Genomic DNA, 23,361 nt, shown 5'->3' with positions numbered 1-23,361 from the left:
GTGGGGGGCCCATTTAATTGGTTCCCTGTGTCTTTAACTCTGCCTCATTTATTTTGAAAGAATTTCTTCTTTCTACAGCAAGAGGTCTCAGACTCATCTTGAAATTCCCTTCCACAATATGAATAGTCATTAAAAAGTACTGAATGATATGCACAGTTTAACATCACAGTTACTCGTTTCCACTAGCAGTAAGTAGTCATATAGTCATATTACTTTGATTAGAATCATCTGTAATCATCCCCTATTCTCTGTGGTTCATCTTTTTAAAAGACTGTTTTCAATTTGAGGGCATTAGTATTTAAAGAACCTGACCCTTCTAATTTAGTGTCAACTTTCTACTATTGAAGGTTAGGGGAAGTCCACATGATGAGATAGGTTCCATCCTCCAAGGCAGGTATGCGTTTCAATCAGCCACCTTTGGGCTCCCCCCACTTGACTTAACGCATGGTTATATATGCACTCTTCCTTCCACTGTCCACAAAAACATTATTTCTGGTAATATTAGGTTACCTCCTTTTTAAAATCTTGTTTTGAAATGAAAGCTTTTCCATTTTTCTGTCTCTCTCCTTTGTTCTACCGTTTCCTCTCTCTTTCCTGTACCACATTTGCCTACTGATTGTGTTGTTATACCAAACCATATGTTTAAATTACAGTGTTACTTAATTATGATTACTGTGTGTAGCTCTGGTATTTTAAAGTCATTTAATGATGGGTTCATGCAGAGATAACAGCAAGGTCGGAGGCGGAAAAGGGCTTGGTGAGTTTGAGCCAGGAAAGATTCCCAGTGTGGCCCAAGCTTAGTGAGCGAGGGGAGAAGCCCGAGCACGATGAGGCCCGTGAGGGAGTGGGGCAGGGTGATTTGTATATTGGTTCTGTTTACTCTATCAAACCACTGACTGTACCACAAGGTAACAAACTTAGGAGAGTCAAATAAGTGAGTGTGAGTTTTAAGTTCAGAAAGGTAACATAACATATATGTAAGCATGTAAACAAGATGTTCCTGAGGGGAAAGAAATGGCTGTTTTTTAGTTTGTTTAACCAAAGCTCCATAAGGTGTTAATTGAAGATGATGACTTCCTAACCACATACCTTTTATGGAAATTTTCAGGAGGTTAAATCATTCAAAATTATATACTAAGTGTGTGTCAGAAAGTTGAATTGAGATGTGATAGAATAAGTGAGATCTTGGCTTGCAATCAATAAAACTATTAAACTAACTGACACATTACAGTACGTTATTGTTTATCTGAGTTAAAAATCACTCCGTTTTCTAAAATCAGTTCTGGAGAAAGTTTTTAAAAATGAAGGAAATGGAGCAGCTTGGGTTTTGTTTTGTTTTTTCCTGGAAAGAAATGGAATATAACATTTAAAAATTATTTTTATTACTTTTACAGGTGGTACCATAGAAATATCACCAGAAATCAGGCAGAACGTCTCTTGAGACAAGAGGTAATTCAATTTATTTGTGAATAAATTTGTGAATATTTTCAAAATTTCTGAGAGAGGCACATTATAAAGACTTTACCCAACTAAAAAGTTGTATTACTTGCTGGTTTTGTTTTTTTAGTTCTAAAATATTGTTACAACTTCATCTCTACTACACATTTTCTAAGTCGTAAACTAGATATCTTTGTATCAAATCGTGTTTTTCATTGATTTTCACCATAATTTCAGAAATGTCTTTCTCCTGAAATGATTTCAACTCTAACATACTAAAACTCCTTCATTCACTCTGAAGTGCATTCTGCCACAAGGGTCTCTGTTTGAATTGCCTGTATACCTTTGCATCAATGACAATCCAATATATAGTCTGCCCTCCTGAGCTTAGCTTAGACTCATGAAAAACACAGATATAGAAAAATACATGGGGCTGCACTTTCGTTCTTTGGGAACACAAGGAAGAGTGGAGTAGCCAAAATATCAAACTCAGATCAAAACTGCTCATCTAGGTCAAAACAAAACAAAACTGCGTATAGTTTAAATTTCCAACTGACGGTAAATATCAACTGTGGGTAAATGTACAGTCAGAACTAGAAAGTAAGTGAGAAGTATATGTGTCATTATGACCTGATGTTGGATGTTGAGGAAATCTAGAAATATGAGCGAGAAAGAATCAGTTCTGTATCTCAAAACTCAGTGCCAGTAATGGCTCAGGACACAGGGATGGTCCAGTTAGTAGCTGGGGGATAGGCTGAGCACGAGGGACACAGACCAGCCTCAGGTGGTGGTGGGGACAGAGGCTGGAGGTCTGGCCCGGCCTCACTGGCTACGAGGACATGGAGCATGGTAGCAAATGCAATATCTGCCTGGCATGGTGACATTATACATTAGTGGGTGCAGAATGGACAAAGAAGATGTGATGACAGGCAGGCAGAAGTGGAGAAGGAAAGTCGACAAGTAGGTCCACAGTAAGCAAGCTGGTCACAGGTAATATGGCCCGAATCTCTGGGCTGGGCAGGTTCTACGTGAGGTTCTACATCTGAGAGGAAACCAGAAGAGGGCAAGTGTCTGACCTCCCTACAAATGCTAGAATGGGGAATTTTGTAGCAAACCTTCCCATACCCACAACCCAGATATCGTAAATATCAATAGTAACATTTGGTCATAACATTCTTTAACAAAATAAGACGTTACAGATACAGTTAAAGCCCACCCCCTCCCTCATCTTTCTGGTCCTCCCTCACTCGGCAGAGGCAACCACAGTAGAAGGGTGTGTTCCCATTTTGTCCATGTGTTTAATTTTTATCATATATGTGTGCATAGACAACCTATAGTGTTATTTTATGTGTTTTAACATTTGACATCAAGGGAATCATACGTGTGTTGATTTTTAAATTAAACATTATATTTTCAATTTAATTCATATGGGTACACATGGATCAAACACATTCCTTTAACTGCTGTATAATATTTCTTGATATGAGTATATAAAAATGTATCCATTTCACTATAGATAAACATCCAAATCATTTCTAATTTTTTAATATTACAAACAGTGCTGCAAAGAACTTCCTTGTCTATGTCATTTTGTACACAAGGTCAAGGGGTTCTTTCAGTTATACCCCAAAATGAAACCATCTGGTCAGAGGGTATGTGCAGATTTAACATTACTAGATACTGTGTATTCAAATCATGATTCAAAGTACTTGTACTAATTTATACTCTTACAGGGAATGAGAAAAACTGGTTCCCTACATTCTTGCCAACAGCTGGTAGTTTTACACTTTTTTTTTTCTAATTCATTGAACGAGAAATTTTATATATTTTTAAAAATGTGCATTTCCTTGGTAAACAGTTCGACTGAGTAACTTTTCATGTGTCTTTTGGCCAGTTGTACTGCCTCTGCTGTTACATGCCTGTTAATATCCTTTGTTCATTTTTCTATAGTGTGTTTGCTTTTCTTACACTGATCAATATGTATTTTAAAAATATATTCTGAATACCAATCTTTTGGCAGTTATGTGTTACAACTATATTTTTTTGGTTTCTGGCTTTTTATAAAACTTTAGTCTGTTTTCACATACAGAATTTTTTAAATGTTAATGTCAAATTTCTCAATATTTTCCTTTATGATCTCTACTTTTTGTTTTATTTACTGTAAGAGAGTCCCCTCTCTCCCGAAGTAATAAAGGAATTTTATATTTTTCTTTAAATGTTTTAAAGATGTGCTTTTCACATTTAGATCTTTAATCTGTCTGAAGAGTGTGTGTGATATTTTAAATATATACATATTTTTCCTCTATATCTTAAAATATTTTTGAAATTTACATATTTTCTAATTTTTATTTTTAATAATATGCCTGGTTTAAATCCTATTTGGTTATGAGGCATTTAAAATATATATTGCTGGTTTGGGTTTCCTAATATTTTATTTAGCATTTGTCCTATTAAGTTCAAAGTTAGCCTGGCTTCTAATTTTCTGTTCTCTTTGTCTGGTTTTAGTATAAAAGTTATACTAGCATCATAAAATGAGTTGGGATGTGGGGTTTTTATCTCTTTTTCCAGTCTCTGGAATTGTTATATTAGATAGAAGTTATTTGTTTCTTGAAGGTTAGATATATCTTTTGTAAAATAGTCTGGCAAGCTGCATTTTCAAACAGATAGATATTTGATTACAATTTAATTTCCTTTTCTGTTTGCGTTTTTTGGGGATTTAATTTATATTTACCTAAGGAATTGCCTATTTTATATTTATTTTCAAATTTATTGCATAAATTATTTATAGAAGTATCTTATAATTTTATTAATTTCATATTTCAATAGTCAATAAATTTTTATACTTCAAAAATCAAAAGGAAGGACTTTGAATTTTCTTTCATCCTTGTCTCCAACCCATCAATTTCCCTCCCCATAGACAAACTACTATATTTAGTTTGTTTTGTGTCCTTTCACAGACATTTACTACATATACAAGCAAGTACAATATATCAATATTTTCTTGTGTTATTTTTACGCAAATGGTAACATAATTATTATACTTCACTGTACATTACATTTTTCACTTAATAGTATATTTTAGGAATCTTTCCACATCAGTACGTAAAGTGTCCTCATTCATTTTATACCTGCACAGAATTTCTTAGCATGAATGTGTCACAATTTATTTTTTTTAATTAATTAATTTATTTATTTATTTTTGGCTGCGTTGGGTCTTCGGTGCGGTGCGTGGGCTTCTCATTGCAGGGGCTTCTCTTGTTGCGGAGCACGGGCTCTAGGTGTGCGGGCTTCAGCAGTTGTGGCTCGCGGGCTCTAGAGCCTACGCTCAGCAGTTGTGGCACTCGGGCTTAGTTACTCCACGGCATGTGGGATCTTCCCAGACCAGGGCTCGAACCTGTGTCCCCTTCATTGGCAGGTGGATTCTTAACCACTGCGCCACCAGGGAAGTCCCTGTCACAATTTATTTAACCAATCCTTCATCATAGAAATTTAAGTAGTATATACTTCTTTACTATTAAAACAGTCCTGCCGTAGGTAACCAACACATTTGTCTTCTTTCCATTTATGTGAGAATATTTGTAGGATAAATCACCAAAGGTGGAAATTCTGGGTCAAAGAGAATGCACATTTCCAATTTTGTTAGATATCACAATGCCCTCTATAAGAGTTGTATCAATTTATATATCTGTCTTACATTTAGACCTGTAAGAGAGTGCTTATTTTCCCACAACCTCTTCAGCAAGCATTTTAATGAAACATTTGGAACTTTGCTCTCTGACATCTCATCTCAGTGTGGATTTAATTTGCTTTTCTCTTATTCTGGGAATGTTCAGCAGTTTTTTCTATATTAAAGTCTATACATTTGTATTCTCTTTTCTGTAGCTGTTCATATCCTTTGCAAAATTTTCTGTGGGTTTTTTTGATGCTTCCCTCACAATTTGTAGGACCTAGGTAGCTATATTGAGGAAATTAACTCTTTGTGATATGTGGCAATACTTTCTCCAATTTTTGCTTTGTCTTTTTTTTTTTTTTTTTTTTTTGCCATGAAGAGTATTTGAATTTTTAAGACAAATTTTTGTAAGACTTCAGGGTTTGTGTCAGGTTAGAATTGCCTTGTCCACTCCAAGGTTATAAAAAAAAAAAATTCCCATGTTTCTTGACTACTTTAGTGGCTTTATTTTTTATGTATACATGTTTGATCCATTTGTAATTTTCCCTGTTATCATGGGGTTTGGATCCAAGTTAATTTTTTTCTTTACCAAGTGTCCTTCTTGTCTGCATTGATTTGAGATGCCACTTTCATCATAAACACAAAAAACTATGTCTGGACTTACTACATGGTTTCACTGATCAGCCTGTCTATTCATGTTCTGCCATTATAATGTTTTAAACACTGAAGCTTTCTCTGGTGTGGCTAGCCTCCTTTCTTCTTTTTTAGAAACATTCTGGAGATACATATTTTGTTCATATGAACTTCAGAATTACTTTGCCTCATTTAAAAAACTTTCCTGTTGGTTGCATTAAATTTACAGATTAATTTAGAGAAAATTGTTCATGCATTACAGATCAGTGGGGTTTAGGGACCATTTGTTTCAGGACCCATATATTAATTATTCATATAGAAAAAATCAAAATTAGATCCCTACATCAGGCAAAAATAGATCTTAGATGGATTTAAGACCTAATAAGAAAAAGCAAATACTTTTGTATTTTTCAGGAGCATTTTAAGGTTTTCTTCATTTAGCCTTTGCACGTGGATTTTTAAGTTTATTTTAAGGTATTTTATCTTTTTGTTGCTATTATAAATGGGCTTATCTTGTTATTTTTACTTTTGAAAGCTCTTGATTTCTGTGAATTAGTTTGTAACTGATGACTTAGATGAATTCAAAAAATTTTTGTAGTATTTTTTCAGGTAATTCTCTTGGGTTTCAGGTATGTAATCTTATCAGCAACAAACAGTGATTATTTCAACCCTCTTATACAATTTTAAATCAGTGTTGCTAATTTCTGCCTCATTTAATTGCACTGGCTAGTATCTCAGAACAGAATTAAATACCAGGGCTGACAATGGGTATTTCTTTTTTCCTGGTTTTAGTTAGACTGATTTCTACGTAAAACATGATGTTGGACTTGGGACTAAAGTAAATAAGGGCTGTTGTGTTAAAGAAGTACACATATATTCCCATTTTATAAAAAATAAGAAAATCCTGATAATATAAGTTGAAATTGTCAAATGCTTCTTCAACATCTATGGAGTTGTTCATGAGATTTTTCTCCTCGGATCTATTAAACGATGAATCATATTACTAAAATCCCTAATATTAAATTACTTGTGCATTCTTGTATGTAATCCCTCTTGGTCATGGTGTATTATTCTTTTATTGTGCTACTGGATTCAGTTTGTTATCATTTAGTTAGGATTTTTGCATTGACATAAGTGAAGACTGGTTAGTTGTTTTCCCTTTTGTACACAATCTTTGCTGTGTTGTTGGTATGGATGTTAAACCACTTTGTTTAATTTAGAAGTTTTTCTTCTTTCATATGCTCTGGAATTATTTAATTGATCTGTCTATCATTTCTTTAAGATTTAGTAACATCACAATGTATAACTATGGTGCTTTTTAATGTTGTAGGTCTTTTAAAACCTTATCCGCGTTTCAATTCAATTGGTCCAGTAAGATTTCTAGCTTTTCTGGAATCAATTTTGATAAATTTTATGTTTTGCTAGCTAATTACCCATTTTATTCAAGTTTTCAAATGTATTTAATAGAGTCAAGAAGATTCTTTAATTTTTTTCTGGATCCTTGTGACTTATTTTTTAATAGATTCACCCCATTATTTATTGATTAGGTTAAGTAGTAGTTTATCTATTTTATTGTTTTTCCCTAGACAACCAGACTTTGAATTTAATTACTTGCTGTATTATATTTTTGTTTTTATAATTTATTATTTTCTGCTTTTGTCTTTATTCTTTTTTTTCATAATAATGCAATTGACAAGGAAATTTAGTTATTTCTGAGATATACAATTTAAAGTAATAACTAGAATTATGACTTATAACGTTATACCAGAACATATAAGATTTTTAGAAATTTCATGTAATGTCTGAAACATCTATATTAACATATTTCCATACAAATAACCCAAAGAAAGTTTAGTATTAGTTGTTGTTTTTTGTTGTTTTTTTTTTGTACTGCAGGTTCTTATCAGTCATCAATTTTATACACATCAGTGTATACATGTCAATCCCAATCGCCCAATTCAGCACACCACCATTCCCACCCCACCGCGGTTTTCCCCTCTTGGTGTCCATACGTTTGTTCTCTACATCTGTGTCTCTATTTCTGCCCTGCAAACCAGTTCATCTGTACCATTTTTCTAGGTTCCACATACATGCGTTAATATACGATATTTGTTTTTCTCTTTCTGACTTACTTCACTCTGTATGACAGTCTCTAGATCTTTTCTTCTACTTTACTTGGGTTTATTTTATAATTCTTAACATAACTTCTTGAGTTGGATCTGTTCATTTTGTAGTCCTTTCATTTATTGATATAAATAATGAGACTGAATTTATTTCTGAGTATTGCCTGACCTATATAACAGAGGTCCTGATATGTAGTGTTTCCTTATTAATTTCTAGATTTTTTCATTTTTATTTGAATTTCCTTTCTTAATTGAAATATGGTTGACATACAATATTGTATTAGTTTCAGGTGTACTGCATAGTGATTTGATATTTGCATACATTATGAAATGATCACTGTTAAGTCACCATCTGTCCCTTTACAAAGTTATTACAGTATTATTGACCGTATTTCTTATGTTGTATATTACATCCCTGTGGCTTATTTATTTTATGACTGGAGGTTTGTAATGCAGTCCTCTTCACCTATTTCATGCCCCCTCCAAACCCCCTTCCATCTGGCAACCACCCATTTGTTCTATGTATCTATGAGTCTGTTTTTCTTTTGTTGGCTTGTTTGCTTTGTTTTTTAGATTCCACATATAGGTGAGATCATATGGTATTTGTCCTTCTCTGTCTGGCTTATTTCACTTAGCATAACACTCTCTAGGTCCACCCATGTCACAAATCACAAGATTTCATTCTTTTTTTTAATGGCTAAGTAATATTCCATTGTATATATATATATATATATATACCACATCTTCTTTATCCATTCATCTGTTGATGGACACTTAGGTTGCTTCCATATCTTGGCTATTGCAAATAGTGCTGCTATGAACATTGGTGTGCATATATCTTTTCAAACTAGTGCTTTCGTTTTCTTTGGGTAAATATCCAGAAGTAGAATTGCTGAATCATATGGTAGTTCTATTTTAAATTTTTTGAGGAATCTTCATACTATTTTCCATAGTGGCTGTGCCAATTTATAATTCCACCAATAGTACACAAGTGTTCTCTTTTCTCCACATCCTTGCCAACACTTGTTATTTGTTGTCTTTTTGATGACAGCCATTCTGACAGGTGTGAGGTGATATCTCATTGTGGTTTTGATTTGCATTTTCCTGATGATTAGTGATGTTGAGCATCTTTTCATGGGTCTGTTGTATATCTTCTTTGGAAAAATGTCTATTCAGGTCCTCTGCCCATTTTAAAATAGAATTGTTTGTTTTTTGATGTTGAGTTGTATGAGTTCTTTGTGTATTTTAGACACTAACCCCTCTTCAGATATATCTTTTGTAAACATCTACTCCCATTCAGTAGGCTGCCTTTTCATTTTGTTGATAGTTTCCTTCACTGTGCAGAAGCTTTTTAGTTTAATGTAGTCCTATTTGTTTATTTTTGCTTTTGTTTCCCTTGCCTGAGGAGACAAATCCAAAAAAATGTTAAGACGGATGTCAAAGAGCCTGTGTTTTCTTCTAGGACTTTTATGGTTTCAGGTCTTACATTTAAGTCTTTAATCCATTTTGAGTTTATTCTGGTATATGGTGTGAGAAAGTAGCCCAGTTTGATTCTTTTGCATGTAGCTGTCCAGTTTTCCCATTGCAATTTATTGAAAAGGCTGTCTTTTTCCCATTGTATATTCTTGTCTTTTTTTGTCACAGATTATTTGACCATATAAGCGTGGGTTTATTTCTGGGCTCTCTATTCTTTTCTATTGGTTAAAAAATTTGACCAGAAAATGAGGCTTGTTTCTTGGTAAGCATCTGGAAGGAGAAGGAGAAGATGTATTATATTCATCTTGAGGAGTCACATCATGCTGTTTGGATTGTGCAGTTCTCAAGCAACCCACCAGCACTTGATAAGTGTAAACTTTCACGGGTTTGCCAAGATTCTGAGATATTTTCCTCTTCATGAGTGTAAGCACAATTAATAAGGGGAAAACTTTTTTTACGGTATCAAACTAAACCAAACAGTCCAAACTTTAAGCTTATTTGAAAGCAATTTTCAGCTTTAGTGGAGTTTCCCAAAGAATGTCAGTGGGGATCCAATTGATAATGTACCATCAAACTTATTATAATATTCTCCCCTCCTGCCATTTCTCTTTCTGCCTCTCCTGTATTCCTAGAGCAAGCAGAATGGCTGTCCTCACTCTTCTCTCCAGACTCTCCCAAGTCTATTCTCTTTCCATCCATATCATGAACTCTGGTCTCTCTTCCCATTCCTCATCTTCCCAGATGTATTTCTCCCTGCCTCCTTCACCCCCACTTACCATGTTGTTTCTTTTCCTCTAAAGAACAATCCTGTCAGTCTGTCTTGGAGTTCTTCTTATTCATCAGCTATTTTTATCTATTATCTTGATCAGTATAACAAAAATAACTAAATGGTGGGGCACAAGGTTGTCAAATGCAGAATTCTTAGAAAAATCAGGAGCAAAGTTTTAAAATACTCACGCATTGCAAATTCTTGTCCCAATTATATTTTATTTTATAGGTATGACATTTAAGTCTATAAAGGGTTTAAGAGATAAGATTGTGTGTACTTGTAAAAACAGTATCATCCTTTTATAGTAAGTCAGTATAGCTTTGGTTTTCATTATTGAGATGTTTGTCTTTCTTCCTAATAAGGAATAAACTTGTACAATGAATGAATTGTTTTGCAGTCTAAAGAAGGTGCATTTATTGTCAGAGATTCAAGACATTTGGGATCCTACACCATTTCTGTGTTTATAAGAGCTGGGAGGTAAGCAGTTGTGTTTTTGGTCTCTCTGGAAATAGCAATCCCTGGGGCAGTTATTGTTATGGAGACACCATCACATAGAGAATGTGAGAGCCTAACATAGAAAATTGCTGGCTTGGAAGTTGGGACAACTAATTGGTTCAAATTTTATCCCCTAACAAGCTCTGCGTGTGACATTGGATAAGTTACTTAAACTCTCTCGTCCCCTTTTCTCAAGCATCAAATAAGGAGATTTGATTAGTTGTAGCAGACACTGCTGGTGCGATTCCCTCCTCACCTTGGTTTACCCCAGGGTTACCCTGCAGAGAGCTCTCTTGTACTCAGAAAGCTTCCTGTTTCTTTCTGCCTGAGGATGTTCTCTGGCGGTGGGTTCTTGTGGTCCCCAGGGGTGGATTGGAAGTACCTGAGAGTTAGCTTCCTAGGAGTGACCCTCCATCCATGAGGAGTGGAGGATAAGCCCTTCAGCTCCTTTGCACTTTAGTGGGAAGACTCTGAGGTGTGTTCCACAGACTCTCATCGCTTCCTAGAGGGATTAAGCCCCAGCTGCCCATAGCAGACCTGCTCATCAATACACCCGATACTGGTTTTCCTCCCTTCTTTGTCTCCCACCTCTCACAGTGCATTCGTTCATTCACTGAACTGATACTTGATTCAATAAATGCTCATAAGTGTCCATTACGAGCTGTACGTTTTTGGACACTAGACTTATCACCTAAACAACTTTCGCTGAAGTTACGTTTGAATCTAAGACCCCAGTACCATAGCTGAGGAATTTTCCTGGGATGGGGAGGCACCTGTTTAATTTAATCCTATCTGCTCTTCAGTGTGTAGTGTTACTAGGATACGAGTTTTAGAGGTGGAGTCCTGTTGCTTAATGATTGACTTGGTTCCAAAGTGGTCTTTTGCTTGTTTATGAACTCACATTTTACCGATTGTAGAAGTATGGAGGCTACCATCAAACATTATCAGATTAAAAGGAATGACTCAGGACAGTGGTACGTGGCTGAAAGACACCTCTTTCAATCAATCCCCGAGCTGATCTGGTATCACCAGCACAATGCAGCTGGTAAGTCAGAAACTTCAGGCTGGGAGAGTTGGGGAGCCAGGCCCCAGAGAGGCAATGCATCTTTGGTCAGACCCTTAACAGGAGCAAATATCCCTGTAGAAATGTTTAAGAGTCGAAATACAACCTGTCTTCTGTGCAATTCTCCTCCTCATTGATGCGTTTTTGTTTTTCTAGTCAGGGGGCAAGAGGTAGGTTGATTTTTTTACGTTTCTGCCAGGTTAGAAAAATGATAGATGACAAAGAAGCAAAAGGCCATTTAGTCATTATGCATTTGTTCTTGAAATTTACATGGAGCTAAATGTAATAAAATTTCAAATGTCCTAAAGACTCATGCTTCTTTCTCTTTGCCCCTATAAATTTGCTCTTCACTTTAGAAAGTTGCGATAGAAAATTACCCTTAAATATCTCATTCTCTGTTCTTTTTTGTATGGAAAACAGAAAATGTTTTACACAGGACACAGCCTTACACAGTTACAATTTGACTTGAATATACCAGAGGCATATTTAACCCCCTTTCCCAGCTGTAATTTGCAATAATGGCTATTTTTGCAAACCTATCATCTATGGAAAGATATAGAATTCCAGAAAGTTCCACCACAATTACAATCACAGCTCCGGTCTTCAGCCCTCATCCAACCTGTACTGGACTACTCTGAGCTCATGGGGGAAATCTCCTTACCTCAGCGTTATAGAATTTGGAACCCACTGTAACTTTCATATTCTTTTGACTTCTTGACATGCAGTAATTTTTTTAGATTTTTCTCATGAAAAGTTGTGATGACCAAACAAATCCCTTTTGGAAAGTGGCCACTTTTCCATTACACTGGTTCTAAATATCAGGAATAAATCCAAGGAAGTTTTTATTCACTTATGGAGTGAGTCCACCTGGATATTCCTGATGGTCACTGGGCGTTTGGTTAGAGAGGAAGTGGCAACATGTCTGAGTGGGGCCAGTGAGGACATATTTGTGGCTAGGTTTCTATAGAAACCCTTAGAATCAGGAGTTTTCTTCTTCACACTCTTCTTTCCCCTTCCTTCAAAGAAAAAATTTAAGAAACGTGGTGGTGGTGGTGTCGTTAAAAAAAAATACCAAGGCGGATCAGGATGTGCTAACCTGAAAAGATGTTAGTGATAAGTTGCTTAGTAAAGAAAAAAAGGTGCAAAACAGTATATTTATAGTCTTACTTTTGAAAAGTAAATATACACATTCACACATACCTGCATACATAGAAAAATCCTGTTAAAGTTTAGGTAATAATTTTTAAACTAATAAGATTATAACAGACTACAAACTGTTAATGTTTACCTCTGGGGAATGAGACTGGGGGTAAGGGAGACTTATTTTCTGCTTTATAGATTGCCCTAGGGTTTTAAAAAAATCACAAGGTATATAAATTATTCTTATAATGTAAAAAATACCACACAGATAACTTTTAAAATTAAAGCTAGATCAAACAATAAAAAAAAGAAAAACAGGGGTTGAGAACTTCTAACTATGGCGGCTGTTTATTAGGGAGAAAAGAAAGTAGAAAAGAGATAAGACAAAGAGAAAGAAGGATGATAAGAGGAAAGGCATGGGACTCAGAAATAGTTGATATTTACTGAAGACTTACTTTGGACCAGACCCTATTTTATGTATATTTATTTATTTCATCTTCAGAGAAATCCAATGAGGTAGATGCTGTTGATGTCTCTATCTTACAGAAGAGGAAACTGAGGCATGAGTTGTGCTCAAGGTCACACCGTTAATAAGTATTTGCACTGAGATTTGAATTCACAGAAATCTTTGAAACCACTGGAGCCGTAGAACCTACTGGCTCCAGAGTCTGTGTTTAATGACTGTCATCTCCTCCAGAAAGAGGCAACTTAGATCATTGGAGGATCCAGTTTAGATGAGGCTGTGAATTGAAACCCATGACTATCCCATCTACTTTTTGACTTCTGATCAATTTAGCTCATGACAGTCCATCTCTTTACCAGAAGTAAGGACAATGCAAAGAGAGTGACAGACTTTTTTTTTTTTTTTTCTATCAGAGAGACAAACCATCACTAAACCACTGGTAGTAATTCACAGAATAAAAATATTTGGCAAACAAAAACTTTGAAGTTAGAGGAAGGTGTTAGGGTCTTAAGGAAATTCCTATTATGTTCTTTATTTTGATCATGTGTTGTAGAGTCCCAACTTCATGAGGGCTCTAACCCCAACTAGGTCTTCAGAGTCACTGGTAAGCATCCTTTCCTGTTTTCTGTTCAAACTTTTACCATTCTCCTCAAGACCCCCTTTCTAGTATTATCCACTGCCCATCAGTAAATTGCCTAACCATCTACTTCATTAAGAAAATTGAAGTCCAAGGGGTACAAATTATTATGTATAAAATAAGTTACAAGGATATATTGTACAACACAGAGAATATAGCCAATATTTTATAATAACTATGAATAGAGTACAATCTTTAAAAATTGTGAAACACTACATTGTACACCTGTAACTTACATAATATTGTACATCAACTATACTTCAATTGCGTGATTCTTCTGCCTGGTAGACACAGATACCTGCAATCTCACACGCCCTGAACTTCAATGAAGAAATGGAGCTCTTCATCTTATACTACTACTTTCCTTCCAAATTTACTCTTCCTGATGTATCATCATCAGATAATCGTATCATCATCTTGCCAATTACAGGGGCTGGAAACATGGAAGTCAGAATAGATACTTCCATTCTCCTTGCACTTCTGATTAATTATCAAGTGCAATTAATTTCATATCCTATATATGTCTCATGTAGGTCCCTGCCTCTCCCTGTCTACTAGTACTGCCCTAATTATTGCTCACTTAGATAATTACAGTGGCCTCTTCACTGGTCTTGTTGCCTTCAAGGTTGACTTCCCCTCATCCATCCTCTATACTGATGCCAGAATGATGTATCAAAATGTAAATCTGACTACACCACTCCCTTATTTAGGATCTTTCAATGGCTCCCTCCCACCTGCAGGAAGATGTAATGCTCCTTTGCACAGCATACAAGGCCTTGACCACAACCAGAATATAACCTACCTCTCATGTATAATTTCTTGCCCCTTCTACCTCTCACTCTTTGCTCAAGTAGCTCTTCCTGCATCATACCTCTAAGTATCAATATCATCTCATGCTGCTACCTCTGCCTACCATGTGGACTCCTTTTGTCAGATCCATCTCAGGTATCATCTCCTGACAGAACACTTCTTTGAATCCAACAATGTGCGAGGTGCTCTTCCTCTGTGTCCCAGAGCACCTTGCGTATCTTCATCACAGAACTTACTCCTTTTACATTGAAATTGCCTCTCTCTGCCTGTCTTCCCTCACTGAGATGGAGCCCCTGTGTGCAGAGTCCTCATTTTCCTCATCTTTGGTCCCCTGGAATCTTTGGGATCTACTTAGAGAAGTGTCTTGCACACAATGGGCAACTAATAGTGCTTCTTTCTGTTCTTATGTTGGCCAAGTTTGTTCCTGTCTTCCAGCCTTTGCACATGCTGTTCCATCTTCCTGGAATGCTGTTCCTCCTGATCCTTGTAAGATGGCTACTCATCAATCAATGTCAGCATCGCTGTCATCTTGTCAGCAAGGCCTTCTGTGGGCACTCATTCTAAAGAAGCTCTATTTCATCTACTCTACTTCACTCATCATCTGCTTTTTCTTGTGTGTGCATGTACTTATTTATTTTCTCTCTTCCCACTGGCATGTAAACTTCATGAGAGTAGGGACCATCACTGTCTTACTCACTGCTCTCTCCCACCATCTAGATAATGCTTGGTACAAAGCAGTCTTTCAAGAAATGTTAGTTGAAGAAATAAATATTAAATGTTTGTTGAACAAAAACTGAAATTGACTATATAGAATACTGCATGTGGACCCAATCAAAAGAAGTCTCATTACTCTACCATGCTATTAAAAAATAATAATAAACTACTCTCAAGAGGAGGATGGGGAGATGGGTACACTTTAACACTGTTGGTGGTTGAATGAATTAGTACAAACTTTCTAGACACTCTTTGATCAGGAAGTCACATTTTAAGGAATTTATGCCTGGGGCAATAATTTGAGAGGTGCATACAAATATATGTTCAAAAATATACAGCATATTTTACAATAGTGAAATCTTGGAAATAATTTTAAGGTCTATTTATAGTCATTGACATATGTCAATTACATTTTGAGTGTAAAAATCTTGGAGCAAAACATTTACATTTCTGTGAAACATACCAGATGTTTCAAACACGCATAAGGAAATTTTTGCGAAGATGTTCACCAAAGTGATAACAGTGTATCTCTGGATACTAAGATTTTGTAAGGGACCTTTATATCATCTTTGTATTTTCTTGGATTCTTTAGTTTCTGTTCAATGAGCATATATTATTTTGTGAAAAGTGTTTTTCTAATGGGAAAAATAAGCAAACAGACTAACTGTAGAATGCTTTTTTGTCTGATCTATTTAAGGAATAGCACTATATTCTAGTATATTTCTCTTTTTCTTTTGTACTAGTAACTAGGATTGAAATGCTGACTTTTTTTCTCCCCAGGGCTCATGTCCCGTCTCCGCCACCCAGTTGGGCTGATGGGCAGTTGTTTGCCGGCCACAGCTGGTTTTAGCTATGGTAAAGTATGCACATGTGCTCAAGTAAAAATCAAATCCAGTGAAGAACCTACCCCAAGTTCCCTTTATGTTCTTTAAATTCTCAGCTCTTTTGAGGTAGAGTCTGTCTAGATACATTTCTTCTCAAAGTTTAAATCTCCCTTCTGAGATGTTTAAATATAAAACAGCTCCTAAGGGCATTTAAACTTTGGGGGAAAATGTTTCACTTTTACTTCAAATTTCATTATACATTATTTGGAACCCTTTTGATAAATTCCAGTTCTTTTTATTTGAACGTTTGGGTTGTTGCTCTCTGGTTATGTGGGTGGCTGGGAAATGACTTCTCCCCAAGAGAACCTGCTAAAATGAGTTGCTAAAAGTGTCCTTGTCACCTTTTTCGAATAGAACTTGGACCAAGTTTGATTTGAACTATTTTCTAGTGAATGTGATAGTTGCAAATCTGTGAGAATAAATAAGAGCCAAAGAATCCTGCTTTCTAATTTGGTGATACTTTATTTCCTTAAATTTATCTCATTAGGGGGACTCAGAATATACTGAAAAAAAAAAAAGATAACACAATTATTGTTAACAGATAAGCAGGACTCAGGGTCTCTGTGAATTGGGATGGAAAGGTGATTTCAGGGTGTTATGGGTGCCTAGATTATTCCTCTGTCCCATAAATACTATATGTTTAAAAAATTCTATCATTAGCCATTTATCTAAGTTAAACATGGTCCTTTTTAATTAAAAAACTTTTCAATTTTTCAATATCCAGAAGAGTGCACAGTTCATAAGTCTGGTTTTGACTACTTTATATAAATGAAATTGGACACCGGGCATCCATGTTTGGCTTCTTTCTTCCATCCTTCCACACGTGAATTCACCCACGATGTTGGGTGTGGTTGGTCCACCTGCATTGCGGTGAACTGCTACGTTGCATGACTATACCGCAATGGATTTGCCCATCCTTCTTCAGATAGCCTTTTGGGTTGTAACCAGTTTTTGGCTCTTCTAAATAATATTATTATGAACATTCTTGTATGCCTTTTGATAACGTTTAATACACACATATGCCCCGACAATGATGGATATATACTTAAAAGTAGAATTGCTGGGTCGTAGAGTATGAACATACTCAGATTTAGTCAGTTTTCTAAAGAGTTCATACCAGATTATACTTTAATCAAGAGTGTATGGACGTTTCAGCTGTTCCACATCTTTGCCCTTGCCAATATTTGGTATTCTTGTGGTTTTTGTTTGGTTTAGTTTGGTTTTTGTTTTCATTTTAGCCAATCTGGTGCATGTGTAGTGGTATCTCATTTTGGTTTAAATATGCATTTCCCTGATGACTAATTATGTTGATCAACTTCTCATAGGTTCAGTGACCATTTGGATATTCTCTTTTGTGAGAGAATACACTATTCAAGTTTTTTTTTTAACCCTTAAAGAATAGGATTATCTTCCTTTTCCTAATCGATTTATTCTTATTTTGAATAGGAATTCTTTGTTGGTTATATGTTTTAAGAAATATTTTCTCCCTGTCTGTGGCTTACCTTTTCATTTTCTTAATGGGGTGTATTTGATAAATAGGATTTTTATGATGTATAATCTATCAGTATTCTCCTTTATAGTTATATTCTGTTGAATAAATCTATGCCAGTCCCAAGGTCATGAATATATTCTCCCATGTTATTTTAAAAACACACCTACTGTTGGGAAGGGGAGTACCTTGCAAAGCCTGGTACAAGGGGTCACTGGCCATTACAATTCTTTTAAATGCATTATTTTAAAGTTCCAGCAGATGGTGGTGTTGCTATATAAAAGTGGTTACTAAAAAGTTAAGATTTAATTCTCAGTTTTCCAAAGGATTATTTTAAAAACATTTCTTTTTTTCTTGATTTACTTCTGTAGAGTGAGAAATATTCAGTAATGCAAGCATCATTTCAAACATACACTTAGATATGGGTTAGAATCTTAATATTGAAAATATTTATCAGATGAATTGATTAGACTTTTCACAAAGGAGAAAGGGCAGGAAAGCCCTTTAGGGGTGGGAGTGGGCAAAGGAACAATAAAAGAAACTGAGTTGGGGGACCCCAAATTTTATCTAATCTCACAAGTTTACTCACCAGGATAAAAACAGACTGGGGGCATACATATTTAGGTGCCAGGTCTAGTTTCGGCAGGTTTAGTTTAGAAAGGCACAGAACTGTTTCATCCTGGGTCTCTCTGGAAAGAGGAAGCATGTTTTGATATCCATAATTCCTCTCCAAGTAAGTGAGGTTTGTATTTTTATACTTGAATTCTGGAATTATACTTTTAAGCCACAATAAGAGTATTAAAAATGGTTACAGGTCCTTTCCACTCATTTATAAATATTTTAAACCTCTCTGAAAAAGAAGAGGATAGGTCGAGAAAATTCCTAAATCTTTTCTAGCTCTAAAAATTTAACATGTTTTTCCTTATTTGTAACGTGGATGTTTTACTTTTCCAGAAAAGTGGGAGATAGATCCATCTGAGTTGGCTTTTGTAAAGGAGATTGGAAGCGGCCAGTTTGGAGTGGTCTATTTAGGCCAATGGCGAGCACATGTCCAGGTAGCTATCAAGGCCATCAGTGAAGGCTCCATGTCTGAAGAGGATTTCATTGAAGAGGCTAAAGTGATGATGTAAGTACATACAATACCCAGGTAAGTATCGTACAACATCCTGGTGTCATGGAAGGAACACAGATTTTGGAGTCAGTCACATCTGGATTTGTGTCACAACTCTGCCCAAGCTAGTTGTGGGACCTGGGCAAATTATTTGACCTCTGTGTGACTTGGGTGAGTTATTTCACTTTTCTAAGCCTCAATTTTCTCACCTGTAAAATGGGGATAACAATACCTCACTCACTGGATCAGCATGTGAATTGAATGAGATAATCTATGAAAGTGACAAGTAGGTGTGTTCTTTTCAGCTCAATAATAGGTGCTTAATGACTACATTTTTTTCCTTTTCCCAGAAGCAAAAATCTTGATTTTGTCTAAATAGTAATATAAGGATATACTATTTGCTTTCAGAGAATTCAAGAATCATGAGGTCTAACAGAAGTGGCTCTTTGCAGATCATTGGACGCTGCTCTTAGCTTCTGGGATTTCCCAGATTCAGCCTTTTGCCTCAGTTGAACCTGTGGCTATGGTTTATGTCAGTTACCTGGGCTGGACCAGGATAGGCCAATAATTTGGCACAATTCAAACCAATATTCTTTAAGTACTTGTTGAACATTTACTTAGAGGAAGAGCAATGTGGTAAAGAAGGAAGACCGCAGGTGGCATTACCTAAATTCTGTTTTATTATCCAAAGCAATTTAGTTCTGTTCCAAATTTGCAGATCCCAGTTGACAAAAACAAAAGCAAACCCCTCAAAACCAGTGGTGATTAACTTGATTCATTATTTGAAAGCAGAGCAATGTGTCTCTTGGGGCTCTCAACCCATACTCCAAGTACTATCAAAATACTCTTTCCATCCACTTAGAATGAAATGAATTCTGAGAGAAGTTAATGATAAACACAACTATCCAGTGGTATCAGTTTCTCAAAGATGTTTTTGTGCCCCTTGGTTACCCTACTGGCCTTTGCTCCCTGATACTACCTGCATCAGACCATGGTTTTCCTACATCTAAAGGACAGACAAAAATTATATTCCTGTGTGTTGGATTAAATAGGTACAATAAGAAAAGAATGAAGGGGAGACATATGATTCAGGGAAGTTGAAGTCGTACTAGAATCCCTATCAAAAAGAAAGAATGAGAATTTAAATCCCCCTTCTGAGATGTTTAAATATATGCATCTAGGAACTTCCCTGGCAGTCCAGTGGTTAAGATTCCACACTCCCAATTCAGGGGGCACGGGTTTGATCCCTGGTCGGGGAACTAAGATCCCACATGCTGCATGCCGTGGCCAAAAATTAAAATAAATAAATAAAAAATAAATATATGCATCTCATAAAGGCAATTTAAACTTTTGGGGAAAAGGTATCACTTTTACTTTAAATATTATACATTGTTAGGATCCCTTTTGATAAACTACAGTTGTTTTTATTTGAATGTTTGGGTTGTTGCTCTCTGGTTACTTGAGTGTCTCAGAAATGACTGCTCCCCAAAAGAACCTGCTAAAATGAGATGTCTAATATCTATCACAATGTGAGGAGTCTAGAAAGGCTCAAGCCTGGGCCCAGGATCTCTGAGGAAGATATTTTGAGGGCAATGGAAGATGCATGGAGTGTGGAGAAGAGAAGTAGTTCCTGTCAGTTTATGGAGGCAGGAATGAGGCTACAGGCTTATTTTTAAGTCATTTCAGATGGACATAATGTGTTCTTGGGTTTGAACACAGTTGATTTTTTTCCCTGATTTTTTGATAGTGAGGCAGGAAAAGTCCCATTCTAATATCCTTTTGCAAATGCATTCATCTTTAAAAAGTTAAATAGCTGACATACACTGGGCTCTATCTGCCAAGAATACACAGCTTGGCATATTACCTTCCTTTTTGTAAGCATACAGCTTAAATGTCACCTCTACCAGGAGAGCTCCCCTGTCTACCCTGTTTAATTGGCAGTGCCACCCCAAATACCTTCTGTTGTATCACCTTGTATTAGTTCCATCAAAGCACTTGTCACTACTCCCAACCTTCACATGTATTTGTTTTGTTTCTCCCCCAGTAGAACGTAAGCTCCATGATAATGGGACCTTATTTATCTCTCTTCTACAACCGGGTGAGTGCTTAAAATAATGGCTAGCATGTAGTTGGTGTTCAACAAATATTTGTGGATTATTGAATGAGTTAATGAATCCTCACCACATTTCTATGAGGTAGGTTCTATTAAGACCCCAATTTTAGAGATTGGTTCAAGATGGCAGAGTAGAAGGACGTGTGCTCACTCCCTCTTGCAAGAGCCCCGGAATCACTGCTGACTGCTGAACGATCGTCGACAGGAAGACACTGGAACTCACCAAAAAAGATACCCCACATCCAAAGACGAAGGAGAAACCACAATAAGACAGTAGGAGGGTGCAATCACAATAAAATCAAATCCCATAACTGCTGGGTGGGTGACTCACAAACTGGAGAACACTTATACCACAGAAGTTCATCCACTGGAGAGAAGGCTCTGAGCTCCACGTCAGGCTTCCAACCTGGGGGTCCGGCAACGGGAGGAGGAATTCCTAGAGAATCATATTTTGAAGGGATTTCATTGCAGGACTTTGACAGGACTGGGGGAAACAGAGACTCCACTCTTGGAGGACACACATAAAGTACTGTGTGCACTGGGACCCAGGGGAAGGAGCAGTGACCCCATAGGAGACTGAACCACACCTACCTGCTAGTGTTGGTCGGTCTCCTGCAGAGGCGGGGGGTGGCTGTGGCTCACCATGAGGACAAGGACACTGGCAGAAGAAGTTCTGGGAAGTACTCCTTGGCGTGAGCCTTCCCAGAGTCCGACATTAGCCCCACAAAAGAGCCGGGTAGACTCGTGTTGGGTCGCCTCAGGCCAAACAACCAACAGGGAGGGAACCCAGCCCCACCTATTAGCAGACAAGCAGATTAAAGTTTTACTGAGCTCTGCCCACCAGAGCAACACCCAGCTCTACCCACCACCAGTCCCTCCCATCAGGAAACTTGCACAAGCCTCTTAGATAGTCTCATCCACCAGAGGGCAGAAAGCAGAAGCAAGAAGAACTACAATCCTCCAGCCTGTGGAACAAAAACCACATTCACAGAAAGATAGACAAGATTAAAAGGCAGAGGGCTATGTACCAGATGAAGGAACAAGATAAAACCCCAGAAAAACAACTAAATGAAGTGGAGATAGGAAGCCTTCTAGAAAAAGAATTCAGAATAATGATAGTGAAGATGATCCAGGACGTCGGAAAAAGAATGGAGGCAAAGATCGAGAAGATGCAAGAAATGTTTAACAAATACCTAGAAGAATTAAAGAACAAACACCTAGAAGAATTAAAGAACCAGCAAACAGAGATGAACAATACAATAACTGAAATGAAAAATACACTAGAAGGAATCAATAGCAGAATAACGGAGGCAGAAGAACGGATAAGTGACCTAGAAGACACGATTGTGGAATTCACTGCCACAGAACAGAATAAAGAAAAAAGAATGAAAAGAAATGAAGACAGCCTAAGAGACCTCTGGGACAACATTAAACGCAACAAATTTGCATTATAGGGGTCCCAGAAGGAGAAGAGAGAGAGAAAGGACCCGAGAAAATATTTGAAGAGATTATAGTCATAAACTTTCCTAACATGGGAAAGGAAATAGCCACCCAAGTCCAGGGAGTGCAGAGAGTCCCAGGCAGGATAAACCCAAGGAGAAACATGCCGAGACACATAATAATCAAATTGGCAAAAATTAAGAAAGCAAGAAAATTATTGAAAGCAACGAGGGAAAAATGACAACATACAAGGGAACTCCCATAAGGTTAACAGCTGATTTCTCAGCAGAAACCCTACAAGCCAGAAGGGAGTGACGTGATATATTTAAAGTGATGAAAGGGAAGAACCTACAACCAAGATTACTCTACCCGGCAAGGATCTCATTCAGATTCGACAGAGAAATCAAAAGCTTTACAGACAAGCAAAAGCTAAGAGAATTCAGCACCACAAAACCAGCTCTACAACAAATGCTAAAGGAACATCTCTAAGTGGGAAACACAAGAGAAGAAAAGGACCTACAAAAACAAACCCAAAACAATTAAGAAAATTGTAATAGGAACATACATATTGATAATTACCTTAAACGTGAATGGATTAAATGCTCCAACCAAAAGACACAGGCTCGCTGAATGGGTACAAAAACAAGACCCATCTATATGCTGTCTACAAGAGACCCACTTCAGACCTAGGAACACATACAGACTGAAAGTGAGGGGCTGGAAAAAGATATTCCATGCAAATGGAAATCAAAAGAAAGCTGGAGTAGCAATCCTCATATCAGATAAAATAGACTTTAAAATAAAGAATGTTACAAGAGACAAGGAAGGACACTACATAATGATCAAGGGATCAATCCAAGAAGAAGATATAACAATTAAAAATATAGGGCTTCC

The 23,361-nt window shown here is 36.6% G+C and overlaps 1 protein-coding gene across 1 annotated transcript in view; it reads left to right on the top strand.

Moving 5' to 3' along the window:
- Nucleotides 1-23,361, top strand: part of TXK (TXK tyrosine kinase) — a 50,909-nt gene that overhangs the window by 11,982 nt on the left and 15,566 nt on the right. Inside the window, exons 5-9 of the mRNA XM_061191375.1 lie at nt 1,395-1,449; nt 10,506-10,585; nt 11,521-11,648; nt 16,211-16,285; nt 18,758-18,929. Of these exons, the coding sequence (XP_061047358.1) occupies nt 1,395-1,449; nt 10,506-10,585; nt 11,521-11,648; nt 16,211-16,285; nt 18,758-18,929 (510 nt within the window). The remainder of the gene's footprint in view (nt 1-1,394; nt 1,450-10,505; nt 10,586-11,520; nt 11,649-16,210; nt 16,286-18,757; nt 18,930-23,361) is intronic.

The sequence above is a fragment of the Eubalaena glacialis genome, chromosome 5 (genome assembly GCF_028564815.1).
Source record: "Eubalaena glacialis isolate mEubGla1 chromosome 5, mEubGla1.1.hap2.+ XY, whole genome shotgun sequence".
NCBI classification, from domain to species: Eukaryota; Metazoa; Chordata; class Mammalia; order Artiodactyla; family Balaenidae; genus Eubalaena; species Eubalaena glacialis.
Note: the sequence above shows the minus strand (reverse complement) of the source record. Positions and strands in the feature narration are given on the sequence as shown.